General features: G+C 46.2%; 1 protein-coding gene across 5 annotated transcripts in view; it reads right to left on the reverse strand.

Annotated features, from left to right (window-relative positions):
- The window catches only part of MOB2 (MOB kinase activator 2), a 164,284-nt gene that overhangs the window by 1,636 nt on the left and 146,194 nt on the right, over nt 1-16,454 (reverse strand). For all 5 annotated transcript variants that reach the window (XM_054027787.1, XM_054027783.1, XM_054027786.1 and 2 more), the window contains exons 3-4: nt 15,340-15,433; nt 1,471-1,595 (exon numbers count right to left, since the gene is read on the reverse strand). In XM_054027787.1, coding sequence (XP_053883762.1) covers nt 1,471-1,595; nt 15,340-15,433 — 219 coding nt within the window. The remainder of the gene's footprint in view (nt 1-1,470; nt 1,596-15,339; nt 15,434-16,454) is intronic.

Genomic DNA, 16,454 nt, shown 5'->3' on the forward strand with positions numbered 1-16,454 from the left:
CTGGGCCTGGGTCTAGATGCTGCTGCAAGTACCTGCAAGCTGGGGGGATCCATTCATAGGTGGAGTGGGAACTGAAGTAAGTTCCATATCTGTCACCATATTTCACAAATCTAGGCCCTGGTGTGTGCGCAGTACAGGTATGAAGTCCTCTACAAAGTTGTCCATTGCAAGATTTACCATGTACTGCATAACCTAGAGGCACTAATTTAGACTCGTGATATTAGGATTACTTAGTCCTAGACAATAGGACTTTTTATAGCCCGATGGCATGCTGCAGTAGGAGCTGTAGTGCTACAAAACAAGTCTGGACAAACTCAATTTAGATTGCATACTGCCCCGTGGACAGGCACCTGAGTGCCATGTCCAGAGTCGTGCACCTAACCCAAGATGGAAAAATTATTTTCCTTTTAATAGACTCCTCAGTTTCCTTGTTAATAGCACCAACCAACAGGAGAAACAGATTTGCCTGCCCAAGTTGCTATACGGCTATATTCCTCTGCTAGCTAGGCTCAGCCAGTTGTACTCCCTAATGCACTTTGGGGAGTGCACATGCAGAATTGGCAACATACGCACACTCCAATTAGAGTGCAGGACACAACTGCTGTTTGATGGCACTCATGAGGAGGTCAGTTTTCATTTTCAACCCAAGTCCTAGCATGCACCCAGGATTTAGGTGCAGACCAGACCAGCAGTCTGGCCTTCATTATCATTATGAGAGTAGTCAGATTATATTCGGTGCTGTTCAAACACCCAGGGACAGCAAACATACATGTAGGGGAGGATTTAGGACAGTCATACATGCAACTTCTCATTTGGCTCCTTTGTGACAGCTACATTTGCTTGTGAAGTAGGCAAATACGAGATCCTGATTACGCTTGAATAACTACATTAAAAATGTTCATAAGGAAAACAGGGTTAAGCAACTGGCTTAGCTAGGAGCTAGTTGCTTCAATTGCCAGAATGATAGTCTCACCCCGGCATGCCTCTGGTCCACATTCAGATGCTTGTTATTACTCAGCTAGTAGCTCCACACCACATATCTCTGTAACAGTGAAGTCTCACTCTGGGCAGCTGTTTAGCTCTTCATTACCTCCATCCACCAGTGTGTTGGCCATTCTAGTGTGCAGGTACCACGTTTTACTTGATGAATACAAGGGGACTGTTCTCTCCCCTACAATAATCTAGTTAATCACATCTGGAAGGTACAATAATTCTCTTCATTGCTGAGTCCTGGCTATATTGCTAAGATTGCATTTTTCCTTGCATTTCAAGTCCCAGATGGGCTTCTTGATTCACCACTCAGGAAGACACAGATATGGAATAAGGTGGCAGGTACATCACTTTCTATGGGAGGGGTGGGGGGAGTTCAGACAGAAGAGGCAAGAGCAACCCAAACACTCTCCCCACCACCCTGAGTAGAAAGTTTACAAGAGATAGACCAGAGGACATTTCCCCCAAGAGTAAACATACCATATTTTGTAGGAAAGACATCCTCGTCCGTCACAAGCTTCTGCACTGAACTCATGACAAAATCAACATACTGAGGGGCCGTGCACTTTATCTTCTTTCCCCGCTCATCATACCAGTAGTACTGTCTGTGGAGAGAATTGCCAGTGTTGTGTGTTACACTTAAGACACTCAGTTTGATTTACAGCACACGTATAAAAGTTACACAGGTACATGCTTTTGGCCAAGTAGCTTGACATTCTAACTAAACTATAAGAACTTCAGCAGCAGCAGATAGATTTTTTTTTTTTTTAAAGGACACTTATCAGATATATGTTGATATCAAACTTACTCCAAAACCCAGTGCCTGGCAAGAGACAAAATGTAGTTTTTCAAGCTGTTTGGGCTTTTAAGCAAGCCAAAGACGTTACTGAAGTACAGGCCGTGGATTCCTATAGCGACTCACTTCAGAATGTTTTCCTAGATAGGAAGTCCTGACACTATCTCCTTTATAAAAACAGCACAGCACTTGCCATTTATCATTCTGCTTCTGCCAGTGAGCTCACTCAATGCTGTCAGCAGTACTAGCAACACCGACAACTTGCAAAGGAAAGTCTTCCATAAGTCAAGCCCAAAAGGGAGGTCTGTCTCACTCCAGTGTTACTTTCCCCAAACAGGACAAATCCACAGAAAAGGGCTAAAGATGATGCCAGGAGGCAGCTTTGTTAAAGCAGGCTCTCACAGTTCTGTTCCCAGCTTTGACAGTGACATATTGTGAGGTTTGGGTAAGTCACTTACCCTCCATGTGCCTATTTTCCAAAACATTTTGAGGGCTAATGAAACCCACCACACTGTACGGCTTAGTTGTTTGTGAAGTGCTTTAGAAAGCCTCTGATGGAAGGCACTATAAGTGCAAAGTGCTTGGTAAAGCACAGCCACGTTATTAAATAAAGTACTTGGTCAATTATACTCTGTGACCCTCCCAATGCTTTAAACAAAATTAACAGAAGTGAGAAGAGGGGCCTCTAGGCAAACACAATGTTAATTCAGTGTAATAACATTTGCTGTCAGGAGATGGCACCATAATGCTAGGTACCCAGTTTTGGTCTCCCTCAGGTACCTGCTGCATTTCTTTATTAACTAGCATAACAGCTTAGTCCATCTTCAATCTAATTTTTGGGCAAATGTTAGAATCCCTTCTGCATCCCCCTTCATCTAACCCCATGTCTGTATTTACATTCTCTGCTCACTATGAACTCTACCATCTCTCCCCCAGCACTACGGAACACATGAATGATCTCTGTTTCAAAGGCATGGGACATGCAAACTGTTTCCAAGAAAAGGTAACAAGTTCTTCATAAGCAAGTATAATTAATTAATGTTCACTGGCCCCTAATCACATCAATTAGCAGCAGCCTTCAAATAAATCCATTATTAATACAACAGGAAATTTTAATAAAGAACCCAGATACAGTAGAACCTCAGAGTTACAAACACCTTGGGACTGGAGGTTATTCATAACTCTGAAATGTTCACAACTCTGAACAAAATATTATGGTGGTTCTTTCAAAAGTTTATAACTGAACATTGACGTAATACAGCTTTGAAACTTCACTATGCAGAAGAAAAATGCTGCTTTCCCTTCATTTTTTAGTAGTTTAACACAGTACTGTACTGTATTTGCTTCCCCCCACCCCCTGTCCCTGCCTCTGCTGCTGCCTGATTGTGTACTTCTACTTCCAAATGAGGTCTGTGGTTGACTGGTCAGTTCGTAACTCTGAGGTTCTACTATACCAGCTCCCTTCCACCAAACAGAAAGATTAGTATCATTGAAATGTAGGGCTGGAAGGGACCTCAAGAGATCATTTAGTACAGCCCACTGCACCAAGGCAGGACAAAAATATACCTAGACTGTCCCTGACGGGTGTTTCTCTAACCTGTTCTTAACCTCTAAAGATAGGGATTCTACAACCTCCCTTGGAAGCCTATTCCAGTGCTTAACAATCCTTATAATTAGAAAGGATTTCCTAATATCTAACCTAAATCTCCCTTGCTGCAGATTAAGCCCATTACTTCTTGTACTGTCCTCAGTGGACATAGAGGACAGTTGATCGCCAGCCTCTTTGTAAAAAGAAGAACAGGAGTACTTGTGGCACCTTAGAGACTAACAAATTTATTAGAGCATAAGCTTTCGTGGACTACAGCCCACTTCTTCGGATGCCTCTTTGTAGCAACCCCTTAACAGATGTGAAAACGATCAGGTCTCCCCAGTCTTCTTTTCACAAGACTAAACATGGCTAGTTTTGTTTTAACCTTTCCTCATAGGTCAGGTTTTCTAAACCTTTTATCGCTTTTGTTGCTCTCCTTGGAACTCTCTCCAATTTGTTCCAATCTTAAAGTGTGGTGCCCAAAACTGGACACAGTGCTCCAGCTGAGGCCTCACCAGCGCAGGGGACAATTACCTCCCATGTCTTACATACAACGTTGCTCTTGATATACCCCAGAATTATATTAGCCTTTTTCGCAACTGCATCACATTGTTGACTCATATTCAATGTGTGATCCACTGTAAGCCCCAGATCCTTTTCAGCACTACTACCACCTAGTCAGTTATTCCCCATTTTGAAGCTGTGCATTTGATTTACAATTATAATCATTAAAAGGCGTGAATCTGAAGTCTAATAATAATAATGATGATAAAGTAGGTGTTTATTACTGATTTATATTATGGTAGTATCTAGAGCAGAGGTGGGCAAACTACAGTCCGCGGGACCCTCCTGCCCGGCCCCTCCCCCACTGTACTGCCTCCCTCACAGCCTCAGCTCACTGCACCGCTGGCGCAATGCTCTGGGCGGTGGGGCTGTGAGCTCCTGGGGCAGCAAGCTCTTGGGGCAGCGCAGCTGCAGAGCCCGGCCTGACCTGGTGCTCTGTGCTGCGCCCTGGCGTGGCTGGCTCCAGCCGGGCGGTGTGGCTGCCTGTCCTGGGGCTCTGGGCAGCGCAGCTGTAGCGCCGCCAGCCACCGGTGCTCCAGGCAGCGCGGTAAGGGGGCAGGGAGGGTTGGATAGAGGACAGGGGGGTTTGGGATGGTGGTCAGGGGGCAGGGGTGTGGATAGGGGTCAGGGCGGTCACAGGGCAGGGAACTGGGGGGTTGAACAGGGGTGGATAGGGTCCTGGGGGGGCAATCAGGAAGGAGGGGGACTTGGATAGGGCGGCGGGGGGCAGTCGGGGTAGGGGTTCTGGGGGAGGTCAGGGGACAGGGGAGAAGGGGTGGTTGGATGGGGCGGGGATCTGGGGGGCCGGGGCAGTCAGGAATGAGAGGAGGGGTTGGATGGGGTGGGGGTTCCGGAGGCAGTCAGGGGACAGGGAACGGGGGGGGGGGGGGAGAGGGATGGATGGGGCACGGCTCCTGGGGGGGCTGTCAGGAGGTGAGAAGCAGGGGGAGGCGGTCAGATAGGGGGCAAGGTCCGGGCCACGCCTGGCTGTTTGGGGAGACACAGCCTCCCCTAAGTGGCCCTCCATACAATTTCAGAAATCTGATGCGGCCCTAGGGCCAAAAAAGTTTGCCTGCCCTAACCTAGAGGGCCCAACCAAAATCAGGGATCTACTGTTCTAGGTGCTGTACATGTATTTGTTAAGAGACATGCCCAAGAACTAAACTCTAAACATACAAAGGGTCGGAGAAAGGAAGTATCCCCATTTTACAAATGGGAAACTTGGACAGAAATTAAGCATTTTGACCAAGGTCATGACAAGAGACTTGGGTTCATATTCCTTAGTCATCCTTTAGGAGGGAAAGGCCCAGTTCAAGTTCTGGACACTCCTCAGTTATCATCAGAGGGCTTGTCTTCACTACCAGGCTACGTCAACCTAAGTTACACTACTCTAGCTACGTGATCTGGCCCTATTTTAAAAACGGTGTTTGAACCATGCAGAGGGAACAGTGCTTAAAAAAAGTGATAAGACGCTCTTGATGCTGCCCTGATTTGTGTATGATGTGGACAGGGTTAAAGAAATTGTACGTCTTGGGGACAGAGAGACGAGGTGACACAAACCTTTGGTGTCACTCTACAGATTTCACTTGGCAAGCGAGTGATCAGCAGCAAGGTTTGTGCTTTAAAAAGAAGCTGTGCCAATCCTCCACTGCAACTGCCACCGAGGAGAGACTAAAATTCAGATGAGAAATTCCAAAAGGTTCAGTTATGCACAAAGAACCCTGATCACCTTCCAGCTGAGGCAGGGAGACAGGAACAGTGCATGGAGATCTTAGATTCATTGTGGCGAGTTCTCTGAAAACATCCACTCAATGTGCAGCGGCAGTCAAAAAAGCGAACAGAATGCTGGGAATAATTAAGAAAGGGATAGAGAATAGGACAGAAAATATCATATTGCTTCTATATAAATCCATGGTACGCCCACATCTTGAATACTGTGTGCAGATGTGGTCGCCCCATCTCAAAAAAGATATATTGGAATTGGAAAAAGTTCAGAAAAGGGCAACAAAAATGATTAGGGGTATGGAATGGCTGCCATACGAGGAGAGATTAATAAGACTGGGACTTTTCAGCTTGGAAAAGGGACAGCTAAGGGGGGATATGACTGAGGTCTATAAAATCATGACTGGTATAGAGAAAGTAGATAAGGAAGTGTTGTTTACTCCTTCTCATAACACAAGAACTAGGAATCACCAAATTAAATTAATAGGCAGCAGGTTTGAAACAAATAAAAGGAAGTATTTCTTCACACAACGTACAATCAACTTGTGGAACTCCTTGCCAGAGGATGTTGTGAAGGCCAAAACCACAACAGGGTTCAAAAGAGAACTAGATAAGTTCATGGAGGATACGTCCTTCAATGGCTATTATCCAGGATGGGCAGGAATGGTGTCCCTAGTCTGTGTTTGCCAGAAGCTGGGAATGAGCGACAGGGGATGGATCACTTGATGATTACCTGTTCTGTTCTTTCCCTCTGGTGCACCTGGCACAGGCCACTGTCGGAAGACAGGATACTGGGCTAGATGGACCTTTGGTCTGACCCAGTAGGGCCATTTGTTCTCATGAAAGAAAGCCCATCTGACAAAAAAGGACACAGAAGTGCTTGAAGACAATGGTAAATTTACGAAGTGCCTAAGTGACTCAGAAGCCTAAGTCCTATTTTCAAACGTCAGTGAAAGTCAGGCATCTAAGTCACTTCTGAAAAGTGAACGTAGGTTCCTAAGTCACTTGCATGCTTCTGAAATTTCCACCCAATGGGCCAAATTTTGGCTGCTCCTGTGCATATGCACCTGACTGAATTCACTACTGGGACTATGAAGAAGTTGTCTGTCCTATTAGGGTCATTACTGACTTATGATGGCAATTCCAGTAAAGTGGACAAGGCAAAAAAGTCAGATTGGAGAGAGAATGTTGGGTGAAATGGAGTCAAAACACTAAACATAGGTAGACCACTCAAAGGCAGTGGCATAGCCAGGGTTGCAGCTGAGGAGGAGCAGCCGAGAAAAAAAGCGCCGGTCCTTCGGTGGCCCTGCGCATGTGCCGAAATATGGAGCGGCGCATGCACAAGGCCGCCCCGCTTCCCCATTCGGAGCGCTGTCCGGGGCACCGAGACCCCCGGCCACACTCTCTCAGGGCCGGAGTCCCGGCCAGAGTGCCAGGAGCCCACGGCCCCGTTCCACCGGCCGGAGCACCGGGAGACGGGAGCCAGTCCGCGGCAAAGTTCCACCGGCCGCAGCGTCGGGAGCCAGCCTGCAGCCCCGTTCCATGGGTGCCACTTTTGGGGAATATGGTCAGGGGAAGTGGCCGCTTCCCCTGAACCCCACTAGCTACGCTACTGCTCAAAGGGCTTGTAAAAAAAAAAGTGGGGGGAGATAGATTCAGTGTTTGTAATGGCTCAGCCATTCCCAGTTTCTATTTAAGCCTAAGTTGATTGTATCTAATTTGCATATCAATTCAAGCTCAGTAGTTTCTCGTTAGAGTCTGTTTTTGAAGCTTTTTTGTTGCAAAATTGCCAACCGCAGGTCTGCCATCGAATGACCAGACAGGTTAAAGTGTTCTCCTACTGGTTTTTGAATGTTATGATTCCTGATGTCAGATTTGTGTTCATTAATCCTTTTGCATAGAAACTGTTCGGTTTGGCCAATGTACATGGCAGAGGGGCATTGCTGGCAAATATCACATTGGTAGATGTGCAGGTGAACGAGCCCCTGATGGCATGGCTGATGTGATTAGGTCCTATGATGATGTCACTTGAATAGATATGTGGGCAGAGTTGGCATCGGGCTTTGTTGCAAGGATAGGTTCCTGGGTCAGTGTTTTTGTTTAGTGATGTGTGGTTGCTGGTGAGTATTTGCTTCAGGTTGGGGGGTTGTCTGTAAGCAAGGACAGGTCTGTCTCCCAAGATCTGAGAGAGTGAAGGATCATCTTTCAGGATAGGCTGTAGATCTTTGATGATGCGCTGGAGAGGTTTTAGTTGGGGGCTGAAGGTGACAGCTAGTGGTGTTCTGTTATTTTCTTTGTTGGGCTTGTCTTGTAGGAGGTGACTTCTGGGTACTCGTCTGGCTCTGTCAATCTGTTTTTTTTCACTTCAGCAGGTGGGTATTGTAGTTTTAAGAATGCTTGATAGAGATCTTGTAGGTGCTTGTCTGTGTCTGAGGGATTGGAGCAAATGCAGTTTATCTAAGACCTTGGCTGTAGACAATGGATTGTGTGGTGTGTAGGTAAGTAGGGGCCATGTGGGTACCATGTGGTACAATACCCACCTGCTGACAGACTCCAACGAGAAACTGCTGAGCTTGAATTGATATGCAAATTAGATACAATCAATTTAGGCTTAAACAGAGACTGGGAATGGCTGAGCCATTACAAACATTGAGTCTATCTCCCCATGTAACTACTCTCACACTTCTTATCAAACTGTCTGTACTGGGCTATCTTGATTATCACTTCAAAAGTTTTTTTCCCCTCTTTCTTAATTGGCCTCTCAGAGTTGGTAAGAAAACTCCCACCTTTTCATGCTCTCTGTATGTGTATATATATCTCCTCAATATATGTTCCATTCTATGCATCTGAAGAAGTGGGCTGTAGCCCACGAAAGCTTATGCTCAAATAAATTTGTTTGTCTCTAAGGTGCCACAAGTACTCCTGTTCTTTTTGTGGATACAGACGAACATGGCTGCTACTCTGAAACCTGTCACTTTGCATATAGGCAGTAAACAGGGCCCTCAAACTAACATGGGAGGAGACAGCAGGAAACAAAATAATTTGCATTTTAGCAAACACCAGCAGGGAGAAGAAAACAGCACGCAGCTTCCTTCCCCATGAGAATCCACATCACCATCCTCACAGCTTGAATAAACTTTGCTTTGAGGGGTAACCGTCAGAAGAATCCATTTCAAAGGTTCACTGGACTATAAAAGAAATAGGTCTCCAGGAGACAAAAGAACCAGAACTTTAGGCTTCTGGAGTAGATCTTGACCTGCTGGAAAACTATGGGGGCAGAGAAACCATCTTGAACAAAGCCTGTATCTTGCTAGATTAAGTTTTGCACTTTTAGATGCATGTTTTCACTTTTATTTGCATGTAACCATTTCTAACTCACTGTCTCTTATACCTGAACTCACTGAAAAGCCTATCTTTTGTTAATAAACTTGTTTTACTATTAATCTCAACTAACAGTGTGCTGTTTGAATTAAAGTGTTAGTTAACGCTAGAGAAAGTGGCAAGCTGTTAGCTTTTGTCTCTTTAAAGGAATAAAGAGACCTTATTCCTCTGAATGTTGCAGGAGAGGGCTGGACATTGCAGAGAACATGGGTTTGGGAAAATTCAAAATTGGAGGGGTGGCACTGTACCCCATATTCATCAAAATATTTTTATAATATGAATATGGCATAACAAAAATATGTTTTATGCAAGATGTGAGGTATCATGTGAACGGTTTTGATTTACTGAATATGATTATCCAATTTGTAAGCATGTATCATTTCTCGATCTGAAGTTAGGAATATCGACTATGTAGCAATTACAACTGTATGTGTACTCAGGGGAACGCCCACCAGACAGTAGGCAATCAACCTGGATGGGCCATTAAGGAGGACAATAGAACTTTGAAGATGCTAATCTCCCACCTTCCTGAGAAGCTTCCTGGGATGCTGCTTTGACACTACAAGGTCATGTGATCATGTTACCCTGGTACAGTGTCCCATCTTGAGCTGGTATTTTTCTACTGGAAGGGGATGGTCTAGGAAACAAAAGATTCCCACCATATGTAAATCCTATTTAAGGCTGGGGAGTGAGTTCATCTTGGCTCTTCTCCACTGCCTCCCCACCCAAGAAAGCAGACTGCTGAAAACACCTGAAGAAACAAAGGAACTAAACTGGGGGAAGAAGAGGGCAGGGGACTGTGTCCAGGCGAGACGGATCAGCCTGTAAAAGGAATCCCTGGAGATTTAAGCTGAAAGCAGTGCAGTTTACCTTCAAGAAACGCTGCAACCTGCTTGAAACAACACTTAGGGTGAGAAATTATTATTTGTAGCCAGTATTCCTTAGTGTATTAAGCTTAGTTTGTGTGTTTTGTTTTATTTGCTCAGTAATCTGCTTTGTTCTGTTTGCTCTCTCTTATAGTCACTTAAAATTTACCTTTTGTAATTAATAAACTTGTTCTTTGTTTATTCCAAAATCCAGTTTATGCAATTCATAACTGGGGTGGAGGGGCAAAAAGCTACGCATATCTTCCTCCACATTGAGGTAGGGGGCAATTTTCATAAGCTTACGTTGCATAGATCTCTATATAGCACAAGACAATATAATTTTGAGTTTACATTCCAGAGGGTGTGTACACCAGAGTGCTGGGGAATTCCTTGACCTGAGCCCTCCCACACAGAGCTGACTGAAGACTGTGTGATTTTACAGGTGGGTATGTCCCTACCTGTGGGCGCGCGCGCTGGAGCCTGACACAGCAGCACAAAGTGTGTGTGGGGGGCAGACTGGTGGGACAGGCGGGTTCAGGGGGACCCCAGCACATCAGCGGCACCCCGCAAAGGGGGGTCCAACCCGTCACAGGGGGTGTGTTGGGATCACCTGCTAACATTAATCAAGCCTGGTAAAGATGAGAGTGTGTTTGTGATTACTGCTGGCAGGCTGTTGGATTCAAAGTGGTTGACTCAAAGCTGTACAGCATACAGAACACAGAGTGCATGCTGGCTGCTGAGTGTGCGCATGAACCAGGCAGGGAGCCACAAGCAACAGAAGCATTTTGGGGACTCAGGATTATAAGATAAGCGGTGACAACGTCTCCTTGTTCTGAATTGCATCCCAAAACGAGACAGCATCATCCCAGCTTTCTGACCAATATTTTGGTCTACTCTGCCTGGATGCTGAAAATTCCATGGCCCTGCTTGTCAGGAGAGAAGTTTGCCTCGGTGACGCTGGCCAGAAATTCTCTTCCACCTACTGTTGTGCAGTGTATTAGTCTCCCTGCCTGTTGCCCTCTGCCCTACAGATGGCCACTTTACCTGGTGGTGCTGTAGCTATCTGGAGTTTATTAATTTTTTGGGCTCTCCTGAGAAGAAAAACTGTCAGATATTTTACTTAGAGTAACTTCCCTACATTATGTTCACTTTCAACAATGTGAGGCCTCTAATAAGGCTAGCAAGACAAGGAAGGCTGAACATTTAATTGGCTTTGAACATAGGATGTTCAATTGTTACTTTGATGCATCAGCCTTCTTTTTTAAAAACAAAATCTTCCTTAAGGAGAAACTGGACTAGAAATTTGTGGAGGAAGGGGTTCCAAGGAGAGCTCTGGGTAAATGATCAGGGATATCTAAGAGATGCAAAGTGCAGGAGTTTATAATGTGGTAATATAGCATACTAAACTAGATGGACCACTAGATTCTACACTAAAATGCTTTAACTTAATTCCAAGAGATTATACCAGATAGTACAACCAATACTAGATTATATCCGCCAATTATTTGCAATGGCATGAAACAGAATATTCTCTGAATCACGTATAAGATCACAAATGCATGCTAACAACATTCAGACCCCAAAGAGCTCATCTAAATAGACCTACATAGCCAAGAATGGGTTAAGTGCAAGTGCTAGCAGTACCTGTAGAGGAGTAGTTTGCAAAGCAGTTGAAGAGCAAGGTAAATGCTATGGACTCCCTCACTTACACATTCCAACCAATAGTATCAGATGCTCCTTCTCCAATAAATCCTACCATTGAACTAAATTACATCAGGGAGTCTCCTCAAAACAATGCAGTAAATACGTGGTTACATTGCCACTGCATGGTAAGGTGAAAAAGGACCCATGATTTTCACCACACGAGCATAGTCGAGGCGGGATATAAATGCACATAGACATTACTGGAGCAGTATTCCTCATTCATTCACTGAATAGTTTATAGCACTGCTGGTGGGCTACTGTTCTTTTTCGGAACTCCACAGGGTTTGGGGGCTTTACCTCTCTAAGCAGAACGAAAATGGACAGATTATTCAAAACGAGCATGAGTGAGGTACTTTCAGAGCAAGGAATTGAAACAGGGCCTTGAGTAAAGCTACGGTACATTTTGCACATGCTTGCCCTGAGACGCCTAGCTGGGTAATCTCACTCACTCCTGTGTCCCTCCCATAACTGGGGACATGTTTGGTAAGAAGAGCTATCAAGTAGAATAATCAAATACCAAGGCTGCAGTTTGCAGCCATGATTCATTCACCGACCCCAGGATGTAGGAAAGAAATTCAAAACTGCTTCTGTGTTTAGTCTGATCATAACAATATTTCACCCAGTTCAGTCTGCTTCCTGTTAGTACCAAATAACTGCAACTTCAGTGTCCCTAAGCAATGAAGAAGGAGTGAGAGCATTCAGATATTGCTGATATCAGTCCTTAGTACTGCAGTAATAAACTACAGCATCCTGCCAATAACTTGCTCTTGTACACCTGGATCTGCAGTCAGTTCCTTTTGCCACTTTCTAGCCAACTGCTGCTTACTTTCTGCTAGTAGAAAGCTACAGCAGGTCTTCTCTCTCTTCATCCGTTTAGAATATCATCTATCAATACTCAGAAATGACAGTCTCCACTGACACTCCAGACAGAGAAGGTGAAGCGCACCCTCGGTGAGGGAAGCGATCAAGCTTTTTAGTGCTAAAAAATCCATTAAAATAAGTCAGATGTGTGACTGGGATGGAGGAAAGAAATTAAAGCACATTTTTAATGTCTTCCTTCCCGCCCCTTTCTTCTCATCGTTCATGCAACAGCAACTCCCTCTCCATTTTGGGGGGACAGCTACAGCTGAGCGAGAAAGCATTTAAAAACACACTGCATCAGAATAATACATCCACACCAAGAGTTACAGGTGATGTTTCTTCATTTATGTCATAGCAGCTTTAGCTACTGCACTCCCTCTGCAATCAAGCAGAGAAGCTATTGAGACTCGCTCATCTGATGGTAAAGACTACAGCAGGAATCAGCACACTAGAACAGCAGTTCTCAACTAGGGGCCAGGGGTCCCCTAGGGGGCCACGAGCAGGTTTCAGGGTGTCCCCCAAAATAAGCAAGAGAGCAGGGCAAAAAGCAGAAGCCTGAGTCCCACCACCAATGGCTGAAAGCCAAGGCCAGAGCAACTTAGCTTCATGGGCCCCCCTGTGGTGTGGGGCTCTAGGCAATTGCCCTGCTTGCTACCCCCTGGCTTTTAATCTACTGGATTTGCAGAAAAAAAACAGTTGCTGTGGCACAGGTGGGCCATGGAATTTTTATAGCATGTTGGGGGGGGGGGAGAGGGGGCGCCTCAGAAAGAGAAAGGTTGAGAATCCTTGCACCAGAAAACCAGAAGGCAAAAGTTACTGGAGTACCTTTCATCCTGCTAATCAACATCTCATTTACAAGGAGACAAGCTTTCTCTGTCCACTGATTTCCTAGCTTTTGGATAATTATCCTCATTTTTGTGTGAGGGAGATTTATCACTCCACATTCCAGACTGCTTTCAAAATGTTCAGAAAGCTCATATTTCTTGGGTAATTGGATCTACGTTCCCTCCTGGTAATCATTAGTAGCGAGGTCTTCTTTTTTAGCCTCCGACTGGAAGTTACCCTGCTGTTAATTTTCACTTCTGAAAAAGGATACTTTATAACTTCACATATGCTGTCTTCATGAAGGCAGGAGTGCCTCTCAAACCCCCTACTTGAAACTATGGCCTTGGCTACACTTGCAGCTGTACAGTGCTGTGGGGTAAACCTGTCTTCGTACAGTTGAGTAGGGAAAGCACTGCAGTCTGTCCACACTGACAGCGCAGTGGCGTGGCCACACTTGCAACATTTGCAGCTGTGTTGGGAGCGGTGCATTATGGGCAGCTATCCCAGCACTCCTGTGGCTGCAAAGTGCTATTCAAAACCGGGGGGGGGCGGGGGAGGGGCAGGAGAGTGTGACAGGGAGTGTGGTGGGGAGAGAGAGTGCTTTTGGAGCGTGTCAGCTCTCTATTTCGCAAGTTCCGAACTCCCGGCGCCCTGCTCATTCACTCACTCACTCAAAGCACACAGCAAACTGCTTGCTTTTTCTCTGTGGTACAAGCTTTGAAACCGGCACTTCCGCATTCCTGCAGCCGGTCACAACAATGGAGAGGATTGGCCACTTGACAAGGGGATCAGTACAGCGCTGCAGGTTGATTCCTGGTACACACTCACAGGGGAGAGTTGTAGCCACTCCGCTGTCTCTCTTATGCTTCTTGGGGAGGTGGAGTACCTGCAGCGGTGCACCCAGGGAGATACAGCGCTGCAAGTGCCCTGCCAGTGTGGACGGGGAGTGAGTTACAGCGCTGGGGGAGGCTTTACAGCACTGTAACTCGCAAGTGTAACCAAGGCCTATGTCAGTATGAGCTGTTAATACACAACTCTGGAGTTCTACTGAAGTGCCACAGTATACGGAGCAATCACCTATTTAGCATTACATAGCAATATGTTGCAATTATTACTAGCCATTTTAATAGAGAGGCCTGTGTTTGCTGTGGATAATCTTTATAGCTACTGATGTGATAAGACATTAACTACTGTTTTGTTTTCCCCTTGAAAACCCATCTTCACTACAGATTGAAGAGATCTCAAGACGCATAATGGAGAAGCGGGTGGGATTATCAGTGTATGCATCAGGGGAAAAAACCACAGGAGCGTATCACACCGTGCTGGAGCTCTCAGATTCCCTCACGTCTGAATCTCTCAGTCAAGAGCAGCAGTTTGCAGTAAAGCCCCATTTCAAAATGGCCACTTTGAGCCAATTGCATTTTCCTCTGTGTCGTTAACACATTAAAGCACCACCGCTCTCTTTCACACCTGACAGGTAGCCAGACTTAAAAGATTTGATCACTCCTAGAGAGGGAAAAGACACAAAAACAGAACATTTCCTTTGCCCTTTGAGAAGCTTCCACTTGTGCCCTCTACTCCCAAGAGCTGAGACAGACAATGGCTCACATCAGACTGGAGGTTATCTGCCAAATGGCCTGGTGCCCGGTTCACATTCCAACCAGAGAGGGCTCCCTGAAGTTTTCACTATTCTTCTTTTATCCTTCCTGCCTTCTATGGACTTTCTCAGTCTGCACAGTTTTACTTTCCATTCCTCCCCACAAGACCCCGAACAAGGCATTTTGCTTCTGCAGTATGACCCTGCTGCTTTTCTGACTGAGCTGGTTATCCAAGAGGTCATCTCTCCTTTACTAATCAGCAGTGTTTTCCCCGCCCTCCACTGTGTCCAGGAAAGGTGTGCATTTGTTATGGCCTTAACAGATCATAAGGAGATCATTCCTTATTTCCCCAACGCCCTCCAAAACCCACCCACCCACCCACACCGAGTCTAGAGGCTCGGTTGGAGCAGTCCAAACAGTGAACACATGCAGGCTGTCACTTACGTATTGCACACTGCCATGGTCTGACACGACTCTCCTGTGCAAAATTCTGAGATTGTACTATACTGTAAATTGATATGGTGGAAGAAGGTCGTTGCTGAAAAAGAAAGACAGGAAAAATAAATATTTTTAAGATGTAAGCTATTTATCAGAACACTGACAGGTAATCCACAAATGAACAGGTAAAGTGGCCCTAACACTCCTGAACTTGGGGGTCTTAATGTTACAGTGTACAGGCTTAAAATCAGAGTTCAAAACCTGCTCAAGATACAAATGTGAGTGTGGTGTCTGACTAAACCTGAATGACCATTTGTACACCTAACAAAACCAGCATGCAGTTTAGATTAATCTCTCATAATTAGCATGCACTGCTAAGAAATAAACATGATTGGGTGTGACTGAAGGTTAGGACTGGCAGAGCTATATGAGTAGCAGCAGGTGATGTTGCAGGTCAGAATAGAGATGCAGTGGGGAATGTACATAGCATATAATCAGGGCCGGCTTTAGGCCAATTCAACCAATTCCCCTGAATCAGGCCCTGCGCCTAAGAGGACCCTGCGCCCAAGCCCCGGTACGACGTACCGGCAAGAGCCAATGTGCCGTACCGGGGTGGCCTAGGTTCCCCAGGGGGCAATTTAAAGGGCCCAGGCCCTTTAAATTGCCACCAGAGCCCCACTGCTGGAGCCCTGGGGTAGGGCTGTGGGGCTCTGGGGGCTATTTAAAAAGTCCGGGGCTCCCGCTGCCTCTACCGCCCTGGCCCTTTAAATAGCCGCCAGAGCCCCGCCGCTTCCCCAGGGCTCCCACAGCTATTTAAAGGGCCAGGGCTCCAGCTGCCTCTGCTGCACCCCCTGCCCATACCAGTCCCGCACCCCCTGCCCTGCCCACAGCCAGCCCGTCTCCAGCCAGCCCCTACTGCACCCCCTACCCTACTTCCAGCCCTGCACCCCCTGTCCTGCCTGCAGCCAGCCCTGTACCCCCTGCCCACAGCCAGCCCCTGCCACATCCTCTACCCTGTCTCCAGCTAACCCCTGCTGCACCCCCCTGCGGCCCTGCCCGAAGCCAGCCAGCCCCACACCCCCTGCCCTTCCCGCACCAACCTTGCACCCCCTGCCCTGCCT

This window comes from Malaclemys terrapin, chromosome 4 (genome assembly GCF_027887155.1).
Source record: "Malaclemys terrapin pileata isolate rMalTer1 chromosome 4, rMalTer1.hap1, whole genome shotgun sequence".
Lineage (NCBI taxonomy): Eukaryota > Metazoa > Chordata > Testudines > Emydidae > Malaclemys > Malaclemys terrapin.